The sequence below is a fragment of the Chanodichthys erythropterus genome, chromosome 12 (assembly GCF_024489055.1).
Source record: "Chanodichthys erythropterus isolate Z2021 chromosome 12, ASM2448905v1, whole genome shotgun sequence".
Lineage (NCBI taxonomy): Eukaryota > Metazoa > Chordata > Actinopteri > Cypriniformes > Xenocyprididae > Chanodichthys > Chanodichthys erythropterus.
The window spans coordinates 16,999,622-17,019,217 of record NC_090232.1 but is presented as its reverse complement, the minus strand read 5'-3'; the positions used below and the strand labels follow the sequence as shown (position 1 = coordinate 17,019,217).

The 19,596-nt window shown below is 36.4% G+C and overlaps 1 protein-coding gene across 1 annotated transcript in view; it reads right to left on the bottom strand.

Annotated features, from left to right (window-relative positions):
• Positions 1-19,596, bottom strand: part of limch1a (LIM and calponin homology domains 1a) — a 72,415-nt gene that overhangs the window by 30,630 nt on the left and 22,189 nt on the right. Inside the window, exons 2-13 of the mRNA XM_067404223.1 lie at positions 13,266-13,336; positions 11,225-11,294; positions 10,594-10,700; positions 9,640-9,670; positions 9,421-9,531; positions 9,104-9,305; positions 5,825-6,062; positions 5,411-5,590; positions 3,817-4,155; positions 3,275-3,556; positions 2,479-2,766; positions 675-998 (exon numbers count right to left, since the gene is read on the bottom strand). Coding sequence (XP_067260324.1) covers positions 675-998; positions 2,479-2,766; positions 3,275-3,556; positions 3,817-4,155; positions 5,411-5,590; positions 5,825-6,062; positions 9,104-9,305; positions 9,421-9,531; positions 9,640-9,670; positions 10,594-10,700; positions 11,225-11,294; positions 13,266-13,336 — 2,243 coding nt within the window. The remainder of the gene's footprint in view (positions 1-674; positions 999-2,478; positions 2,767-3,274; positions 3,557-3,816; positions 4,156-5,410; positions 5,591-5,824; positions 6,063-9,103; positions 9,306-9,420; positions 9,532-9,639; positions 9,671-10,593; positions 10,701-11,224; positions 11,295-13,265; positions 13,337-19,596) is intronic.

The window sequence follows — 19,596 nt, the reverse complement described above, 5'->3', positions numbered from 1 at the left end:
TGCCCACTGCCAATTTACCCAATAGTATTTCGACATTCTGGGTTGCCAGTTAGCGAAAAAAACAGTGTATTGCAGCCATGGAAGCCAGCATGGAAGCCTCGTCATCCATCTAAAAATCTCTATGAATGGGAGGATATTAAAACAATATATGATAAATCAACTCATCAACTTACAGTGTGTAAGTCTCCTTGCCTTCCATTGTCAATTGCGCTCGTTCCTGTTGCATGTCCTCAATCTGGCAACCCGTGTGAGCATTCAGTCTGAGGAGGAGGGGGGCGGGGGAAACAACTCTCCAATATTTTGAATTTGGACTGCAGTACACATTTCAACCACTAGCTATCAATATTACATACTGCACCTTTAAGCACCAAGTGGAAATGATATCAATCTAGTAGGAATATACTAAACGATGAGCAAATTTATATATTAAATTAAAATTTTAGAATTTAAATTTATGTTTTAAATTCTTTTATTATCATATACTTTGTATTTTTCCATACTGTTGTTCATTTTGTATGCAATGCTTGTATGCAAAAAACTTTTACCCTCAGGGATAAAAATTAAATGCTAAAAACATGACATGGCCCCTTTAAGATTGTGCCCCTTTGGTCTGTTGTGCAGGAATGTGCATGTATGCATCTATCCTTCGCTCCTGTCTTTCTTTCTCTCCCTACCTGCCCACCGCTCTCTTTGTCAGTCTGGAGCCCAGCCCTATGGTGGGCACAGCAACAGATGCCATCGAGAGAAGATACCGAAGCTTCTCTGCCTCGTCTCCCTGTCCCTCTCCCCTTTCCTCCTCCTCCTCCTCCTCCTCCTCCTCTTTCCAGGAAGTACTCTCCATCTCTGTTACACCCCCAAATGTCACAAAACGCCGCCGTTCACCGGAGGAACGTTCCTGGCAACCGGCCAGGTCGTTCTTGGCAACCTTCGTCTTGGAAGAGACAGAGAGGCAGCCTTTCTCAAGACACGTCTGACACAGAGGGACAATAGGGTCATCGCTGTTCACACGCACACACATACATGACACATGTGAGTAAGAGGAGAAATAAAGAAGAATTAGATGAGCAGAAGGAAAGAAATAATGAACGCTAAGTAATACTGAAGAAAGACTCTGTCAGTCTGACAGTCAAGTCAATGATATAGAGAGTATTGTCATGGATGTCTGGACAGGAATCTGTGTGATACCCAAATAAACCCACTGACGCTGATGCAAGCATGGCCTTTTGAAAACATATAAAAGGGAAATTACTATACTCAAGAAATGACACACACAGCCTTGGCTCCTGTACCACAGTTTAGTATGTGGTCTTACACTCACATGCTCCCCTCCCTCTTTCTCTGAGCATCTCTTGATTTCAATAGTTGCCTTGGTGACGACTGTTTGCTTGAGAGGGGCTTCCCTCTGCAAACAGAATTTGGAGTCTCACAAAGGCCCTCTCCACAACAGCGTAACAAGACACAGAGCCCTCTTACACAGCACTCACGTCAATGACAGACCAAGATTCTTGGCTCTAAGCCGTGGGCTGATTCAAATGTATTTTAGGCTCGCATTGCGTCTTAACCCGACGCAATACTTTTTCAGCAACAAGCGATTTGTCTGTCTACACTGCCGGCAAAAATGTGTAATGACACACAATCACAGCCATTCAGAAGATATTTGATGACCATTCACTATTCCTAAAATATAAAAGCAGCAACATATTTTGTGTGGAAAACTTGGCGTCATCAAGCTATGCCTTTGTTTTGAATAGGCCTCTAGCGACCTCTAGCGGACAGAAATCTTACATACTGCACCTTTAATAAGATAATATTGGCTTAATGGCTTTATTTGTCCTTGTATTAAAGCCACAAAAAATGATTAAAGAACCCCTGTGGTGAAAATCAAGTTTTTAATATTGTTTATATGTCTATGTGGTGTTTTTAATACGCTTTAAGACAAACCATGTGCAAACTGATGTCAACACCCTTGCTGAGTATTTTCTCTTTAAAACTGCACTGGAAAAAAAGACTGTTTGAAAACACTGGTGTTTCTGATGTCACAAACTACCTCATAACCAATCACATCAACGTGCCCGGCAGGTTTAGAATATCATTAACTATGACTGCTCTGAAACAAGGGAGTCGTGTATCATTAGCAACACATTATTAGCTGTTTGATAACATAGTGAAACAAAAGGCTAATAATATTAATTACCGTTATATGTCTGACATTGTAAAGAGCAATACCATTGTGCAGCATTTAACTTAGTAAGCTGACCGAGTGGATCTCTGAGCTTGTGCGAGTGAGTGGAGGCGGGGCTAATTAGCATATTCATAGATCAGAGTATTCTAAATGAAGCAGTAGAGTTACTTTCAAGCTATTTTAAGGCATGAAGAATTTTTTTCACCGGAAAAAAAACATTTAAATATGTCATTATGAAGTGTGTTGTTGAGTCATGTTAGGTCATGGGTCAGAGGTAAAGGTCACATTTCAGGCACCTGCTGTCTGTATTCATCTTGAGCCTCTGCCATTTCTCCAGGTCTGACTGAGTGATGGTTGTTTGAGCCAATGACTGCCGGGGGTCTCTCTGTGGGATTGGCACACTTTGTGCCCGCCTTCTTGCCAGGTCATCTGTCTTTACATTAGGCACCACCACCCTACCCACTTTCTCTCTGTCTGCCCCTTCCTCATTCTCCTGCTCACTCCCACTTTCTTTATCAGGGGTCAGGAAGGGGTTGTCCTTGCGAGTTATGATTGACACTTCAGCAGGGGTGGGGTCAGACTCACTGTAGATCAGTATGAAGGATAAACTGAGCTTAGCAGTAGGTCTAAACCAGAATACTCAGAGAGAGAATGGCTAAGCGTGCTCAATCAGGGTCCAGAATTAACTTTTTGCCACACATGCATATACAGTAACAAGCAAATTTGAAAATTTTCTTTAAATTGGATGTAAATATAAAAATATTAATATTTAAATACATTTTTACCAGCATTTTTTAATTATTTATTTTTTAACAAATTACTTCTTTGTCCCAATAACAATGTGATTATTAAGTTGTTTTTTCCTTGCATACTTTCAGTCACTTCCAGCATCATATTGAAGACAGTCTTCATGTAAAATTTACACCATGTATAAGGTTACAGTTCTTAATAATGAAGTTACCAGCAAAACAACCAGTAACTCCATTTTATTTACTAATGGTGCTCATCAAAAGTCTTAATTTTGGACATTGTGGTCAATGTATGAAAAGCAGAAAAATGTATGAGAAAGTGTGATTTTTTGTTTTGAGGCACCTGCTCTCTGTATTCATCTTGAGTCTCTGCCATGTTTCCAGATCTGATTGAGTGATGGAAGTCTGGACCAATGACTGATGAGGATCTTTGGGAGGGCATGGCCTTCTCTCAGTCCGCCTCCTTGCTAGATCATCTTTGTGTGGGTTTGGGACAACTATCTTCCCTTCTACCTCTTTCTTATCTTCATCATCCCCTTCTTTTGCTCTTTCTTTTTCAGGGTTCAGGAAAGGATTGTCCTTACGTGTTATGAGTGGTATCTCAGGGGGTGTGGAGTCAGCCTGACTGTGGTAGAAATGTAACATTATAAGAAGTATAAGAAAATGTACGCATATCTTTGGTATATAGGAAGAAATTTTGTAATCATAAAAAATATTAGAGCTACAGAAACTAATAGAACACCATCATACTACTGAAAGCTCTATGATATAAAGAGTTTGATAAAAAAAGACTCAAATTTGTGTAATAACATTGTGCTGGATTTGTCAAGCCAACATAACTAGTCCCTGAGCATAAGCCCCCATCATTCCTGGTCACAAGCACACCTCTTTTTCTCCTGTTCCATCTTCTCCATCCTCTCCAACACAGCATGCTGGGATGCCAGCCTGATTCCCTCCCATTTCTCTCGGTCCTTCCAACTACAAGAGACTGGCAGGAAGTTATGGGCCACACTTGGTTTGAATTGATTCATGCGCGCTCTGCGAGAAGCAAGATCATCCTTTTGGACATCTGGAACCTTCTGCTCTGCCTCTTCATCTTCATCTTCCTCATTCGAGTCCCACTGATGTGTGGCAGCAGCCCGCATGAATTCATTGTCTCGACGAAGAATGATGTCAGGTGAAGGCGGTTTAGCTTTATTGGCCTCCACAGGATTCTCGATTGGACTGAGGGAAAAATTCGCCATAACAACATTTGAATATATTTTACCAAAATAGAGTGCAAAAGTGCTTGTCCACTTTTTCGGTGGCCTTGGTTCCGAAAGTATTTTTCCCATTCATTTTCCCCGTATGAACATAATGACATAATCAAATAAAAAAATAGAAATTTAAAGGGGATCTATTTTTACAAAATTGGGGGGGGGCAATCAGCATATTAGAATGATTTCTGAAGGATCATGTGACACTGAAGACTGGAGTAACGATGCTGAAAATTCAGCTTTGCATCACAGGAATAAATTACTTTGTCAAATATATTCAAATAGAAAACAGTTATTTTAAATTGTAATAATATTTCACAATATTACTGTTTTTTACTGTATTTTTTATTAAATAAATGCAGCCTTGGTGAGCAGACGAAACTTCTTTTAAAAACATTAAAAATCTTAGTGGTTCCAAACTTTTGGACTGTACTGTATATTTAAAGAGTTTGACCATGTATGCGTGATTTGCTTTTTTGCGTTTCTTCTATTGGCGGAGATTTCTCTGCAGAATCATGGGTAGTGTCGTTTTTCACCAGGAATTCTACTGTTGAACATGAATATTTAAAAATAAGATGAAATAATGCAGACTGATGACTTCAACAAAAGCATATACCAACCTTGTAGCTCGCAGTCTATCACTGAAAATAAATTCCTCAATGGAAAAAATGAATGGGATTTTACTCAACTAACCGACTTTTGCACTCTATAATATAGATGTTAGTGCTTCCATATCAGGAGTTGATTCATCAGTCCTTTAAAATAAGTCAAATTAGCGTAACTAGCATAATCTGCTCCTCAACCCAATAAACACACACGCACACACTTCATTACAACCTAGCATAAACAGATTCAGATTAATCAAATGGTCACATCCAATTAATTCACAAGCTGACAGAAAAAGTCAGCATAACTTTGCAGTACAAAGCTGATATCAGCTCAAAACATTAGCCCAAACTAGAAAGGTTAAAGCTATTTCACAACCGTGTCACTCCATGCTATAATGTAGCACAAATCAATAGGCAGCACAAATCCAAAGCAAACGTAACCAGGGTCACTCTCCACACAGTCACCTAGGGTTAGATGACTACTCATGGCTTTAAACACACAAGTTTCGTGGTTATCAGCACCAATCTTTAACAACCAGGTCCCACACACAACTAGTTAGCAGTTTTAGTCGATAGTGCATACACATGCCGAAAGATCTCATTTTGACCGCTGACCTGTTATATCGCACAGTGGCGGGTAATACTTTAATTCCTGCCTTTTCAAGCTTCCTTATTTTCTTAAGCTCCGCCTCCTCAAGCTCGGCCCCTTTCTCATCTGCCCAGGTGAAACTTTTCTTCAATGCAAAACTTCGAGACACACCAGCCCCCTCTTTTAATACTTTTACGCATTCTTGTCTGTGGGGAGCAATGGGAAATTTCACAGCTCTCACAGACACACTTGTGGATAATACAGGATGAATCAAACAAACAAACTCTGACACATTAAACAGATGATGCTTGTGTACTGATTTTTGTTTAGATGTATGATGTGTCTCAGTCATAATGCAGCCAGAAGAGGAATTTCCAGCCAATTCCCTGAGAAATCAAACAAACCAAACACTTACTGTCTATCACAGCAGCTGTGATTACCTGAGAGGTCTTTCTCCAACAGGAGACGTTGAGTTGCTTAGACTCCTCTTGTCTTCCTCTCTCTCGCTCCTCCTCTTCCTCAGGGGGGCAGGAAGGTAGTTGGTCTGGTTGCTCTTGTTCGGCAGATACTGGTTAAAGGGTAGAGCCGCACGAGGCTCTTTGTAGGACACACGGCGGGCAGACATGTCATCCTTACGCACATCTGGCAACTTCCTATGACCACCGTCGCCTTCAGAGTCTGTGAGATGGACATATCGGAAGAAAGAAACATGCTTTGTTTTTATTATTGTTTTTTATTATTGTCAATTTATGGCCATTTGGTATTAGTATTTCATATTTATATGGGTTTTAAAGGGTCATTAATTACTCACCCTCATGTCGTTCCACACCCGTAAGACCTTCGGAACACAAATTAAGATATTTTTGATGAAATCCAAGAGTTTTTTTTTATCCTCAATAGAAAGCAATGAAATGACCACATTCAAGGTCTAGAAAAGAAGTAAAAAAATTGTTAAAATAGTCAACGTGACTACAGTGTTTCATCCTTAATGTTATGAAGCGAAGAGAATACTTTTTGTGCGCAAAAACAAAACAAAAATAACGACTTCATTCAACAAATTCGTCTCTCCCCCATCATTCTCCTACGCTATTTTCATTGCAGCGCTTCCAGGTTCTCTGTCAGAACGCCAACTCAGTATTGGCCGACACCTGTTCACGTGAGCAGTGCGATGCTGAATTGCGTTCACTGCGTCAACTGCATATGAGTCATTATTTTTGTTACAAAAAGTATTCTCATCGCTTCATAACATTAAGGTTGAACCGTTGTAGTCACACTGACTATTTTAACAATGTCTTTACTACTTTTCTGGACCTTGAATGACGGTAATTACATTTCTTTCTATGGGCATATCTTAATTTGTGTTCCAAAGATGAATAAAGGTCTTATGGGTGCGAAACGACATGAGGGTGAGTAATTAATGACAGAAATTTCATTTTTGGGTGAACTAACACTTTAAAGGGTTAGTTCACCCAAAAATGTAATGAAATGAAAATTCGGAACACAGTTTAAGATATTTTAGATTTAGTCTGAGAGCTTTCTGTCCCTCCATTGTAAATGTATGTACGGTAGACTATCCATGTCCAGAAAGGTAATAAAAACACCATCAAAGTAGTCCATGTGACATCAGTGGGTTAGTTAGAAGTTTTTGAAGCATCGAAAATACATTTTGGTCCAAAAATAACAAAAACTACGACTTTATTCAGCATTGTCTTCTCTTCCGGAATCCTTTCCATTGAATTGATTCCATTGAATCCTTTCATCTGTCGGCATTGGTAATGCACTTTTACGTCGTTGTTTTTGCCGATTAGGACATCCGCGACATGCACACTTACACACCATTTTAAAAATATAGCAATACCAAAATACAAACAATGTAGAATAGCTTTAATACAGCGTGCGTCTCCCTCAGACTGTAAACGAAGCTCGGGAGCACCGGATAACACGTCAGCAGCGTCTTACATCAGCAGCATCACTGCGGAGTTGTGAACCACACTCCGGAGCAGAAGAGGGCGGTAATGCACCAATAAGCTGGATGCCAACCGCCGTAAAACAGGAAAGAAGAAGAAGAAGAAGCGGAGTCGTGAACGCGGATTGACAACAGACCCGGAAGAGAATACAATGTTGAATAAAGTCGTAGTTTTTGTTATTTTTGGACCAAAATGTATTTTCAATGCTTCAAAATATTGTGGATGTCCTAATTGCCAAAAACAACCACGGCGATGTAAAAGTGCATTACCAACGCAGACAGATGAAAGGATTCAATGGAATCAATTCAATGGAAAGGATTCTGGAAGAGAATACAATGCTAAATAAAGTCGTAGTTTTTGTTATTTTTGGACCAAAATGTATTTTCGATGCTTCAAAAAATTCTAACTAACCCTCTAATGTCACATGGACTACTTTGATGATTTTTTTATTACCTTTCTGGACATGGACAGTATACCGTACACACATTTTCAATGGAGGGACAGAAAGCTCTCAGGCTAAATCTAAAATATCTTAAACTGTGTTCCGAAGATGAACGGCGATCTTACGGGTTTGGAACGACATGAGGGTGAGTCATTAATGACATAATTTTCATTTTTGGGTGAACTAACCCTTTAAGATCAAACTAATAGAGAGACAGAACCAGCATTCATATTTCAACAAATACATTGCATGCATGTCTGACCATTATCCAGATCAGGCCCGGCCGACATTAATGAAAGGCTCAGTGCATGTATTTGAGTGCAAATATGTAAAAGCTTAAACATCTTACATCAGGATCTGCAACCTTTGCCATATTGAATGAATTCATTTTATGTAGTTTATGTAGTAATATCGACATGCCAAAAAGCTTCTTGTTGTAATACTTCCACAGTCACGCAGAGATATAAAGTAAAATACTTAAAATAAATGTAATTTTTTTTAAAACAAAGTTGTTTTTTTAATTTTATAAAACAAATAAATACATTTTATTTTTCACACTAATCTTAATTAAACTTAATAAAAATCAAACAATCAGAATAAGAGTGATGTTTATCTTTAAACTGAAAATCACACACACACACACACACAAAATACAATTTATGGTTTAGAAGTTTCTTGGGCTTTTATGTTCTTTCTGTCTCTGTTTTCAGTCTGGATTCACTAATAAGATGCAGTTCATGTGAACCCTCTCACATACTCAGCACACAGATGAGTGTGTGAATGTCTGTCCAGCACAACAGCTGCACTCTCACACCCACACTGCACATATGTGGGAATGTATGATTCTTCTCTTTGAGTCCAGAGTTCATGATTGCGTGCTTTGTGGGTTTTTACCCTCAGCTACTCTCGCATGAACGTTTGGACATGGACAGTCTATATGCTGATTTGCTGCTCAACAAATATTTCTTATTTTTATCAATGTTGAAAACAGGTGTGCTGCTTAAAATTTTTTGGAAACTGATATATAATTATAAATGTCTTATAATTATAAACATCTCTACTGTCACTTTTGATGCCATTGAATCAACTTGCAATCGACTGACTGATATATATATATATATATATGAGATATAATATATATATATATATATATATATATATATATATATATATATATATATATATATATATATATATATATATATATATATATATACACACACATTTTTTTACCATATATCACACTCATGAAGTTTTTTACCATATATCACACTCATGACAAAATATATAAATAGAAGAGAAAGTTGTACCATCACTGTTGCAGCGAATAACAGTGTCTGGAGAGGGTGTGTTCTGTGATCGTGAGCCAAATGAGTCGAGACTGTCAAATGAATCTTCTCGGGCGTGCCTCGGAGGAGACAGCGAATCAGAGCGCTCTGATTCCCAGCTGTCGATGTAACCGCTGTCCCTTATACTGCGCTTAGGGGAGTCCAACTCTTCATTTACACACTCCTGCAAACAGAAAAAATATGGAGAATAAAAAAAACATAAAAGCATACATTTAATATAATATTTCATTTATCAGGATGTTTCACAGGTTTAGTGTTCTTGACAAGATTTGATTTACCTTTCGCATCATGGAAAGAAGCCCCTCAAACTCTTTCAGGTCGAGTGTGGGGCCGTTATATGTTGCACAGCTGTTAGCAGCTTTACCAAGCCAGTATATGGTTATGAGCACCTAATCGTTCAAAAAAAAAAAAAAAGAGAAGAATAAAATCAAATAAAATGTAAATTCAACAACTAAAATCCACATATAAAGATTAAGCAAATAGTTCAGTGTACTTACATTCTTCAGCTTTCTACTGCAGTCAGAGCCCCTACAGCAGAAAAAGAGAGAGAAAATAACATAAGACAACTGTCATTCCTTTCAAGCTATAAATGAGCAGCATCAAAGTGCCTTTAAAGTAAGTAAGTCCACAGCATGGTGATCTTGGATACATCGGACAGCTGTTTTCTATATGAACAAAACCATCATTTTTGCCTGTTGTCATGATATACATTACCGTTCAAAATTTTGGGGGTGGTAAGATTTTTTAATGTTTCTGAAAGACATATCTTATGCTCGCCAAGGCTGCATTTATTTGCTCAAATATACAGTAAAAACAGTAATGCTGAGAAATGTTACTGATTTCTATTTTAATATATTTTAAAAAATTATTTATTCCTGTGATGGTAAAGCTGAACTTTCAGCATCATTACTCCAGTCTTCAGTGTCACATGATTCTTCAGAAATTTGCTTATATGCTGATTTGGTGCTCAAGAAACATTTCTTATTATTATCAATGTTTAAAATATTTTTTTTAAATAGATTTTTTTTTTTTTTTTTGCAACAATGTAAAAGTCTTTGTCATTCTAAAACTTGTCGCTTTTGCGCAATTTAATAAATCCTTTTTGAGTAAAAAAATAATTTCTTAAAAAAAAAAAAAATCTCACTGACTTCAAACATTTGAACAGAAGTGTAAGATCATCTTTCTTATCTACTTGAACAAGGATTAAACAAAATCTCCAAAAAATGTTGGCTAAGCTTATGTTTCAATAGCTTCTTTAGCTAAAACCAATTTATTTTTGATTAGTTAGCTAATATAAATATATTACATTCTACAGTTAAAAGATAAGCTGCTGTGAATGAATGAAAGGCAAGATGTCCTATAGCTGCCAAATTGATTATTATTATTTATCTTATAAATTTTTTCTCCTCCTTATACAGTCTTTGGTCACACATAAACAGGCACACACATACGTTAAGTTTGCACGTATCGACGTATCTTGCAGGTCACCGGGATCGAACAGCTGTGATCCCTTCAATCCCAGCTCTTCACATCCTCTCAGAAACATGGTCAGATTATCCTGATGAGAGACAAGACACATAATATGCACCTGTATGTGGAAATTACAGGCAAAACCTCACAGCGTGTGTGTGTAAGAGAGAGAGATGAGCTGCATGTTATCAATCTAGAGTGAAGAAAAGAATCTTATTATTTGAAGAAGTTGTGTAAAATGTGTCTTGGGCAGTTTTACAGTTAATTCTCTCATTAGGGGCTGTGCAAAGGTGGTGGCCTGGTAGTTGCAGCCACTGCCCCTCTGTCATTATCGGCTAATGTGCCCTTCTCGGCTAGACCCCCACCCCACGTAAAACAGGATTTCGGCTGAATAATTTCCAGTCAGTGCCCTTTGTTTTGGTTTGGACCACTGTCCCTAAAAATGTCTGTGCTAGTAAAGTAACTAGCACACACACAGACAGACACACAAACTGGGACAGTAATGGATTTGTTCTGAGACAGCAGTGCCGAGACTGGCCTGACACAAACAGGCACAGACAAAAGAACAACACGAACGAATGAACAAACAAACACACACTAACATCAACTCACCAGTCCTGCAATGGGTGTTGGGAGTCTGTTGATCTTTTTCACAAGGCCTGGTTTGATCGAACTCAGTAACCTAATGAGTCACATGATGAGAGAGAAATGACATTAGAGAACCATAATACAGTGGTGATCAGAATTATTGGCACCCTTGGTAAATATGATCAAAGATGACTATAAAAATAAATCTGCATTGTTTATCCGTTTGATCTTTAATTCATAAAATTAGCAAAAATCGAATCTTTCATTGAAGGAAAAGAAATGAAATTGGGGGGAATCACATTATGAAATAAATGGTTTTCTCCAAAACACGTTGGCCACATTATTGGCACCCTTTTATTCAGTACTTTTTGCAATTACCTTTTGCCAAGATAACAGCTCTGAGTCTTACATGATCCCTGATGAGTTTGGAGAACACCTGACAAGAGGTCAGAGACCATTCCTTCATGCAGAATCTCTCCATATCCTTCAGATTTCCAGCTCCATGTTGGTGCTTCTTCTCTTCAGTTCACTCCACTCATTTTCTTTAGGGTTCAGGACAGGGGACCATGGCAGAAGCTTCATTTTGTGCTCAGTGACACATTTTTGTGTTGGTTTTGATGTTTGTTTTGGATCATTGTCCTGATGTAGGCTCCAACTATGGCCCATTATTGGATTTCTAGCAGAAGCGACCAGGGTTTGATTTTTTTTTTTATCTGCCTCCAGCAGAAAAATAGGCCCACAACATTAAAGATCCAACAGTATATTTAACCGTGGGCATGGGGTACTTTTTATCCATGTGTGCACCAAACCCATCTGGTGGGTTTGCTGCTAAAAAGCTCTTTTTTTAGTTTCATCTGACCATAGAAGTCTTGCCTAACAACTGAATATGCTGGAGATTGTTTCTGGATGAGAGCAGAGGAATAGTTTCTTGAAACCCTCCCGAGAAACTTGTGGGGATGAAGGTGCTGTTTGATCATTTTTTTTATGCTTTCTGAGACTCAAAACTCAACTAATCTCTGCAATTCTCCAGCTGTGATCCTTGGAGAGTCTTTGGCCACTCAAACTTTCCTCCTCACTTCACATTAGGATGATTTAGACACACATCCTCTTCCAGGCAGATTTGTAACATCTTTAGTTGATTGGAACTTCTTAATTATTGCCCTGACAGTGGAAATGGGGATTTTCAATGCTTTAGCTATTTTCTTACAGCCACTTTCTATTTTGTGAAGCTCAACAATCTTTTGCTGCACATCAGAACTATATTCTTTGGTTTTACTCATTGTGATGAATGATTAAGGGAATTTGGCTGTTTGTTTCCTCATGTTTATACTCCTGTGGAACAGGAAGTCATGGCTGGACAATTTCATGTTCATGATCACCCTGGTGTGCTAAAAAAATATAAATATGAATGGGAATATACTTCAGAGATATTTTACTCATAAATATTCTAGGGGTGCCAATAATTGTGGCCAACGTGTTTTGAAGATCAAAAGGATAAACAATGCAGATATATTTTTACAGTCATCTTTGATCATATTTACCAGGGGTGCCAATAATTCTGTAATTCAATAAATCACCACTGTATGTGGGTTTAATCATACCATCATCAAAATGACTCTTGGCTCTTGAAAAAAAATGGTAAAATTGCAAATTGTAAATTCATTTTCTTCCTTTCTTATTTAGACATTATTATAGTTTGGACCATAAACCATTTTTATATTAATTTTTAATATTTACATAATTTTTAAAAAAAATATTTATTTTTTATGATTTTGCCAATAAGTTTTATTCACAAATCAGCTTTTAACAAATATGTTATAAAAATTGTCATGTTATAATGTGTATATTATGTGATTAAAAAGCTAACATAAATGAATGATGCTTATACAAACAAGTTTATGTTGTATACACACTTGCATATTAATGAATTATCAAGGCCTGCATTTAATTAAATAATAAATTAAATTAAAATAAATAAATTACATTAAAAAGAAAACAAAAATGTAACTACAGAAATGACAACTTCCACTAAACATTTACAGTTAAGTATGTGTGATAAACTCACTCGCAGAGCAGAATGCCATTCTCCAGTCCACTTCTGAAATCCTTATCACCAAAACTTCTTCCTGTCACTGCCTGTCAAGCAGACAAAAAGCAAAAGCATCATCATCATCATCATCATCATCATCATCAGTGAAAACTTTTAATGAAGATGTAAGAGAGTGCTAATGTGACTGGAGCAGTTTGAATATAGTCAAATTAATTCAGTAACCACTGTCCCCTTCTAAATCTATAGTTTTAGAGTATGATAAATGCTAACCAAAAATATGCGTTCTATTTCTTTAGGGTGGAACGATAGTGTTTCAAAGTTTAAATCAGCATGTTTTAATGTTATGATATTGTGATTTTACTGTCTGTGTGTCTTATTGTACCTGGCATTCCATACACCAAATGTCCCCAAAAGGATAGTAATACCAGTAATTTTTGACCTTGTGGGGACATTTTTTGGTCCCCATGAAAAAAACAGCTTATAAATCAAAACGAAATGAAGCTTTTTGCAAATGTAAAATGCAGAAAGTTTTCTGTGATGGGTAGGTTTAGGGTTAGGGGATACAATATACAGTTTGTACAGTATAAATCATTATGTCACTGGACATAATAGACATCATTATGTCTATATAAAACATGGAACCCAGTGTGTGTGTGTGTTTGTGTGTCTTCACATATCCAAGTTTAATGAGCAAAAGTTTTACAAAGAACAACCGCTGCTTTTTGCCAGAAAAGCATGTCTGGTACACTGTAAAAAAAAAAAATCCCAGTAAAATTTACGGTAAAATAAAGGCAGCTGTGGTTGCCAGAACTTTACCGTAAAAAATAGCAACGTAAAAAAAAATCTGTTAAATTTATGGTAAAATAACGTATTTCATGAACTGATATAATGTTAATTTACCAACCTAATGAAGTACTAATATCTGTTTTGTACCTTTATAATACACTGACAGTCACCAAACAATGGTGATAAGAGTCACATGATGAATCAAAGTTCATCACAAGCAGACAAGCAAAGGAGGACAACACTAATATATAGAAGGTGCACACAGTGTCATTCACACACACACTAAACACCATCATGGTAACATGCATTACATTTTAAAAATGCAATAAACATTAATTTAACAACCTTAGATAGTTATGAGATAGTAACATAAAACCCTAATGTACATAACTGATTAGAAAAAAAAAAATAGAAAAACTAAGAAGAAACAGAGTTATTTCAACGATAATATATCAAATGTAAAGTGTCACGCAGGGAAGTGTGGGAATGTCAATTTAAGGTTTTCACTGTAAATTTTACAATGAATTGTTATTCTTCACTTCCAAAACCTGTGAATTTAACGGTATTTTATCGTAAAATTACATTAAATGTACCGTTAGACCTTTTACAGTTATTCACCGTATATATTACGGAAACTTTCTGTAAACCAATTGACAGTTTTTCACCGCAGCATCTTTTACTGTTAAAACCACGGTCATTTTTAGCGCAATTCTTGACACATTTTTGATACACAACGTGTGTGGATCAGTCAGAGTGTATAAATATGTATGTATGTGTATGTTTTTTTTTACATGATTAGTGTTTATATAGAGTGTGTGTGGAGTATGTGTACACAAGTAAACTACTAAACTAGTATTACATAGCCTGCTCTTACTTAACACATTCACACACACCAAACATTTGTGTAAAAAGAGAGAGAGAGAGAAAAAAAAGAACATTAATTTGCTCTATATTGCCAAGAATACATGAGATTAGTAAAGATTATTTTCAATGATGCAAAGTATGCTGGAATGAAGGCAAAATCTGCAAGCACACACACAACTACCCATAAACCTGTTAACCCCTAAACCTTTACACAGTTTCTCTCAGAGCAGGAAACAGCTGACCTGTAAATCAGTATGAGGTCACTCATTGTCCATTGTCCTTCAGCTGAGCTAAGAAGGGAAGCCACAGCATTACACAGCGCTATTAACATGAGCACTGTACTTCTCTTCTGAATTAAACAATATCTGCTAACCAGATGCATCACTCCTCACATTTCATTCCTTTCTCTCTTTCTTTCTGCTCTCTTTATTCATTCCAAATATTATTATATAATAATATGTTCCATATTAGATAATGACTAAAATGAAGAGGTGATTATGATTTTCATTATTAAGATTAAAGGGATCATAACATGAGGGATCAAATTTGCTTAGATCTTTGCCTAAACAAAACAATGTATATGACAGCTATTGGGTAATCAGAAATCTGGCCCACCCAGTGACGCTGAGGTAATGAGGAGAAACCCGGATAGAAGCGATTATTCCTGAACGCCATTGGAATTTGCCAATCCTTGTGCTGTTCCAGCTGTGTGTAGCACATGTTGCTCTGCATATGCTTGTAAAGAATGCCAAAACAATTCCCAATTATTTCATTCAGATCTTAAAGTCGACATGAAAACGGAACTTGCAATGGTCTTTTCTTCCCTATTATGACATATATCCAGTATATACACTGCCATTCAAAAGTTTGGGGTCAGTAAGATTCTCTCTCTCTCTCTCTCTCTCTCTCTTTGAAAGAAATAAATACTTTAATTCAGCAAGAACACATTAAATTGATCAAAAGTGATAGTAAAGACATTTAGATGTTACAAAAAGATTTCTATTTTTAAAATGTTGTTCTTTAGAACTGCCTATTCATCAAAGAATCCTGAAAAAATTCATCAGGATAATAAAAAAAAAATATAAAGCAGCACAACTGTTCAACACAATAAAAAGAAATGTTACCTAAACACCAAATCAGCATATTAGAATGATTTCTGAAGGATCATGTGACACTGAAGTAATGGTTGCTTTTTCATCAGGAAAAAAAAACATTAAATATATTAAAATGGAAAACAGTTATTTTAAATTGAAATAATATTTTACAATATTACTGTTTTGCTGTATTTTTGATCAAATAAATGCAGCCCTGGTGACAAGATAGGCCTACTTCTTAAATTCATTTTTAAAAATCTTACTGACTCCAAACTTTTGAACAGTACTGTATTTCATATAAAATAAGAATGGTCAATTTTGATTTCATTGCGACTCATTTTAAGAGTTTGCTGTTATTTACAGATAAGGTAAAAGTGATATTAGGCTTAACAGCAATGCTAGAGTTTGTGCTGTTGCTCATTTGACATAGGAAAGAGGCCCATTTAATTCTAAAGGTCAGCAAAAGAGTGAAAAATGGTCTCAAAAAACTAAAAAGTGCACAAAATGGCACAAAGAATCATTTAAAATTTAATTTAAGCTCAGTTAATTTAAGAAAGTAAGAAATTACCTCAAGATTGTGCAATCTGATCATGTAATATCATTAAAGAAGTTTTTACTTTTGAGTGGTATTTAGCCAAATCATTTGTTAATTAGGCTACATTAATATCAGAAACATGGCCTTTTATGCTTCTCAATAAAACTAATTTTCCGTTAAAAACATGCAATATCTTCTGATGGTGTTCTGTGAAAGATGTATTGGTGTATTTTTGCAGCTGTTGCTAACTATGCTAAGGGCTAATGGCACTAGCAATGAAATATGGGACACTGAATTACCTATCACACATGCTGTATCCGAAATTCACCTCCTACATGGCAAATGCCTTATTGCTCACTATATAGGAAAAGAGTGAATGAAAATTCAGACACTGACTCTGAAGTTGTCACACATTCTGGGGTCAGCAAGATTTCTTTTTCAAATGCAATTAATAATTTTATTCAGCAAGAATGCATTAAAGTGATCAATTGATCAGTGACGATACATACATTTATAATGTTCAAAAGTAATCTCTTTAAAAATATTTAGCAGAATAACTGACAGCTGACTGCTGAAAATTCAGCATTGCCATCACAGGAATAAATTACATTTTATTATATATTTAAACAGAAAACAGTTATAATAATTGTAATACTATTTCACAATATTATTGTTTTTACTGTATTTTTGATCAAATAAATACAGCCATGGTATGTATAAGTGAGTTCTTTCAAAAACATTACAAAATCTTAACGACCCATACAGTATACTAAACTTTATGCAGAGTTAAAGTGAATTATATAGAGAATGAAATTTCTCTAAAAATTCAGACAGCACTGCAAAACAGTAGCGCAATGGTAGTGCAAATATAGTACATTATATAGGGAATAAGAAGTGATTTAGGACACAGATACACATACCAATTTGCACACATGCAGTCATCTCACAATCACACACAGATCTTTGAGAAATCCTTTGCAGCTGTCTTTAACTGTCAGAAAGACTCTCTCATCTTATGTGCTGTATGCCTTATGTCTTTACACTCTCTTCATTACACAAGCACACACACACACACACACACACACACTACAAACTGTATATTCTATATATTAAACCTACCCACAACTTTCTGCATTTTTACATTTTCAAAAAAAAAAAAAAAAAACATTACTTAGTACGATTTATTAGCCGTTTACCTCATGGGGACCAAAAAATGTGACATTTTGTCCCCATAATGTAAGGTTTACCAGGACCACACACACACACAGACATTTGTTTTTGTGAACTGTGGGGACATTCCATAGGCATAATGTTTTTTATACTGTACAAATCGTATTTTCTATTGCCCTACACTACCCCTGCCCCCAAACCTACCCATCATACAAAACTGTGCACATTTTTACTTTCTCAAAAAAACTCATTCTGTATGATTTTTAAAAATGGGGACATGGGGTAATGTCCTCATAAGTCACCTCTCCTTGTAATACCTATGTCATACCCATGTCATTATACAAATTTGTGTCCTGATGTCACAAACACACACACACACACACACACACACACACACACACACACACACACACACACTAACTTAGCGGAAAGCTGTTTTTCAGGCAAACTGCTCCAACACACTCAATATTACAGTGGATCAGAGTCAGAAATTAATCCCTGATTAAAACATGAAGAAATCACTTCAACACAACATGTTCTCCAACCAATAAGACCATATAAGTCATTTGTCACTTCCCTGAAATATGACCCATAGGAGCGTTTACTAAAGTGGCACCCCTATCGACAACAGGACACTTTCATTTTAATGCATTGTTCCCTTTTATCTGCGTCATATTTCAGGTTTCACGTAGCTCAGTTGGTAGAGCATTGCAATAACAATATGCAATCATGTGATCATGCGATCGTGGGTTCAATCCCAGGGAACACATGCTCATAAAGTGTATTCACTATAAATTACTAAGGTTAGGTTTAGGGATGGGGTGGGTGTAGTCGTTAATAAAAAAAATGAGTTTTGCTAAATGGAAATAGGAGAAATGGTATAAAAGTCCACACATTGCATTTAAATGAACACGCATTTTGATTGGTAACAACAGTCATGTCATTTCATGACAACAGACGTAACACGACACTGTCATTATTTTTACGCCCACTAGTGGGCGCATGACTTCAAAACTTAAATATAGGTCGTAATAAGGTGCTTGAAAAACGACCTATAGGGTCGGGGGGGGGGGGTTTCGGAGGAAAGTCTCAAATAATAATGTTTTATTTTTAATAAATTTCACTGTGACATCTCAAGATCAATGAATACATTTTAATACATGTTGGGATATAATCATGTCTTGAGAAAGGTAACATTGTTGATGGTAATTTCTTCAGTTTTCTTACTATCTTTGTGCTTAAGATCATGAAACTAGGCACTTAAAAAGAAAATTTATTGCTGATATTTCTACAAATGTTTACCATTCAAAATATAATGCCATTTTAAGATCGTCCCCTTCTGAAGCTAATTCCTGCTTTTGACACTGAGGAGGCATGACGGTCCTTGCATACACTGGCCTAATATATTCGTAGGTTATTAGAAACCTTATGTAGCCCCGCCCCTTTTCAGCGCTGCACTCGTTATATTCTGTCTTCCAGTTTGTATTCCACAGCATGAAAGTAAGATCTTACGGATTTATGAATGAACCGTTTTATTCATTTTAAAATCTTCCTGGTCTACTGACAATTTATATGTCATTCATTTCAAACATTACAATGTTAATGATAACTTTCGTTAACTCTTCAATAAGTAAATCCACTTCAACAGCTAATTACTCTTTGACAGTGACACCAGTGACCGCAAAAATGGAAGTTCAAACAGGAAGTTTGGAAGACAAAATTCTAAAGATGGCTGCAAGCTTGTTTCTCAGGCGCATAAGGTCTATAGCTATGCAGAGAGAGAGAGAGAGAGAGAGCTGAATGATAGCAACATTTTAGGAAGAACCAAAAAAGCTTCTGGTGGCAGACAAGCAGTTCTGTTACCTTGACGCCAGGATCGCAAACACACACACACACA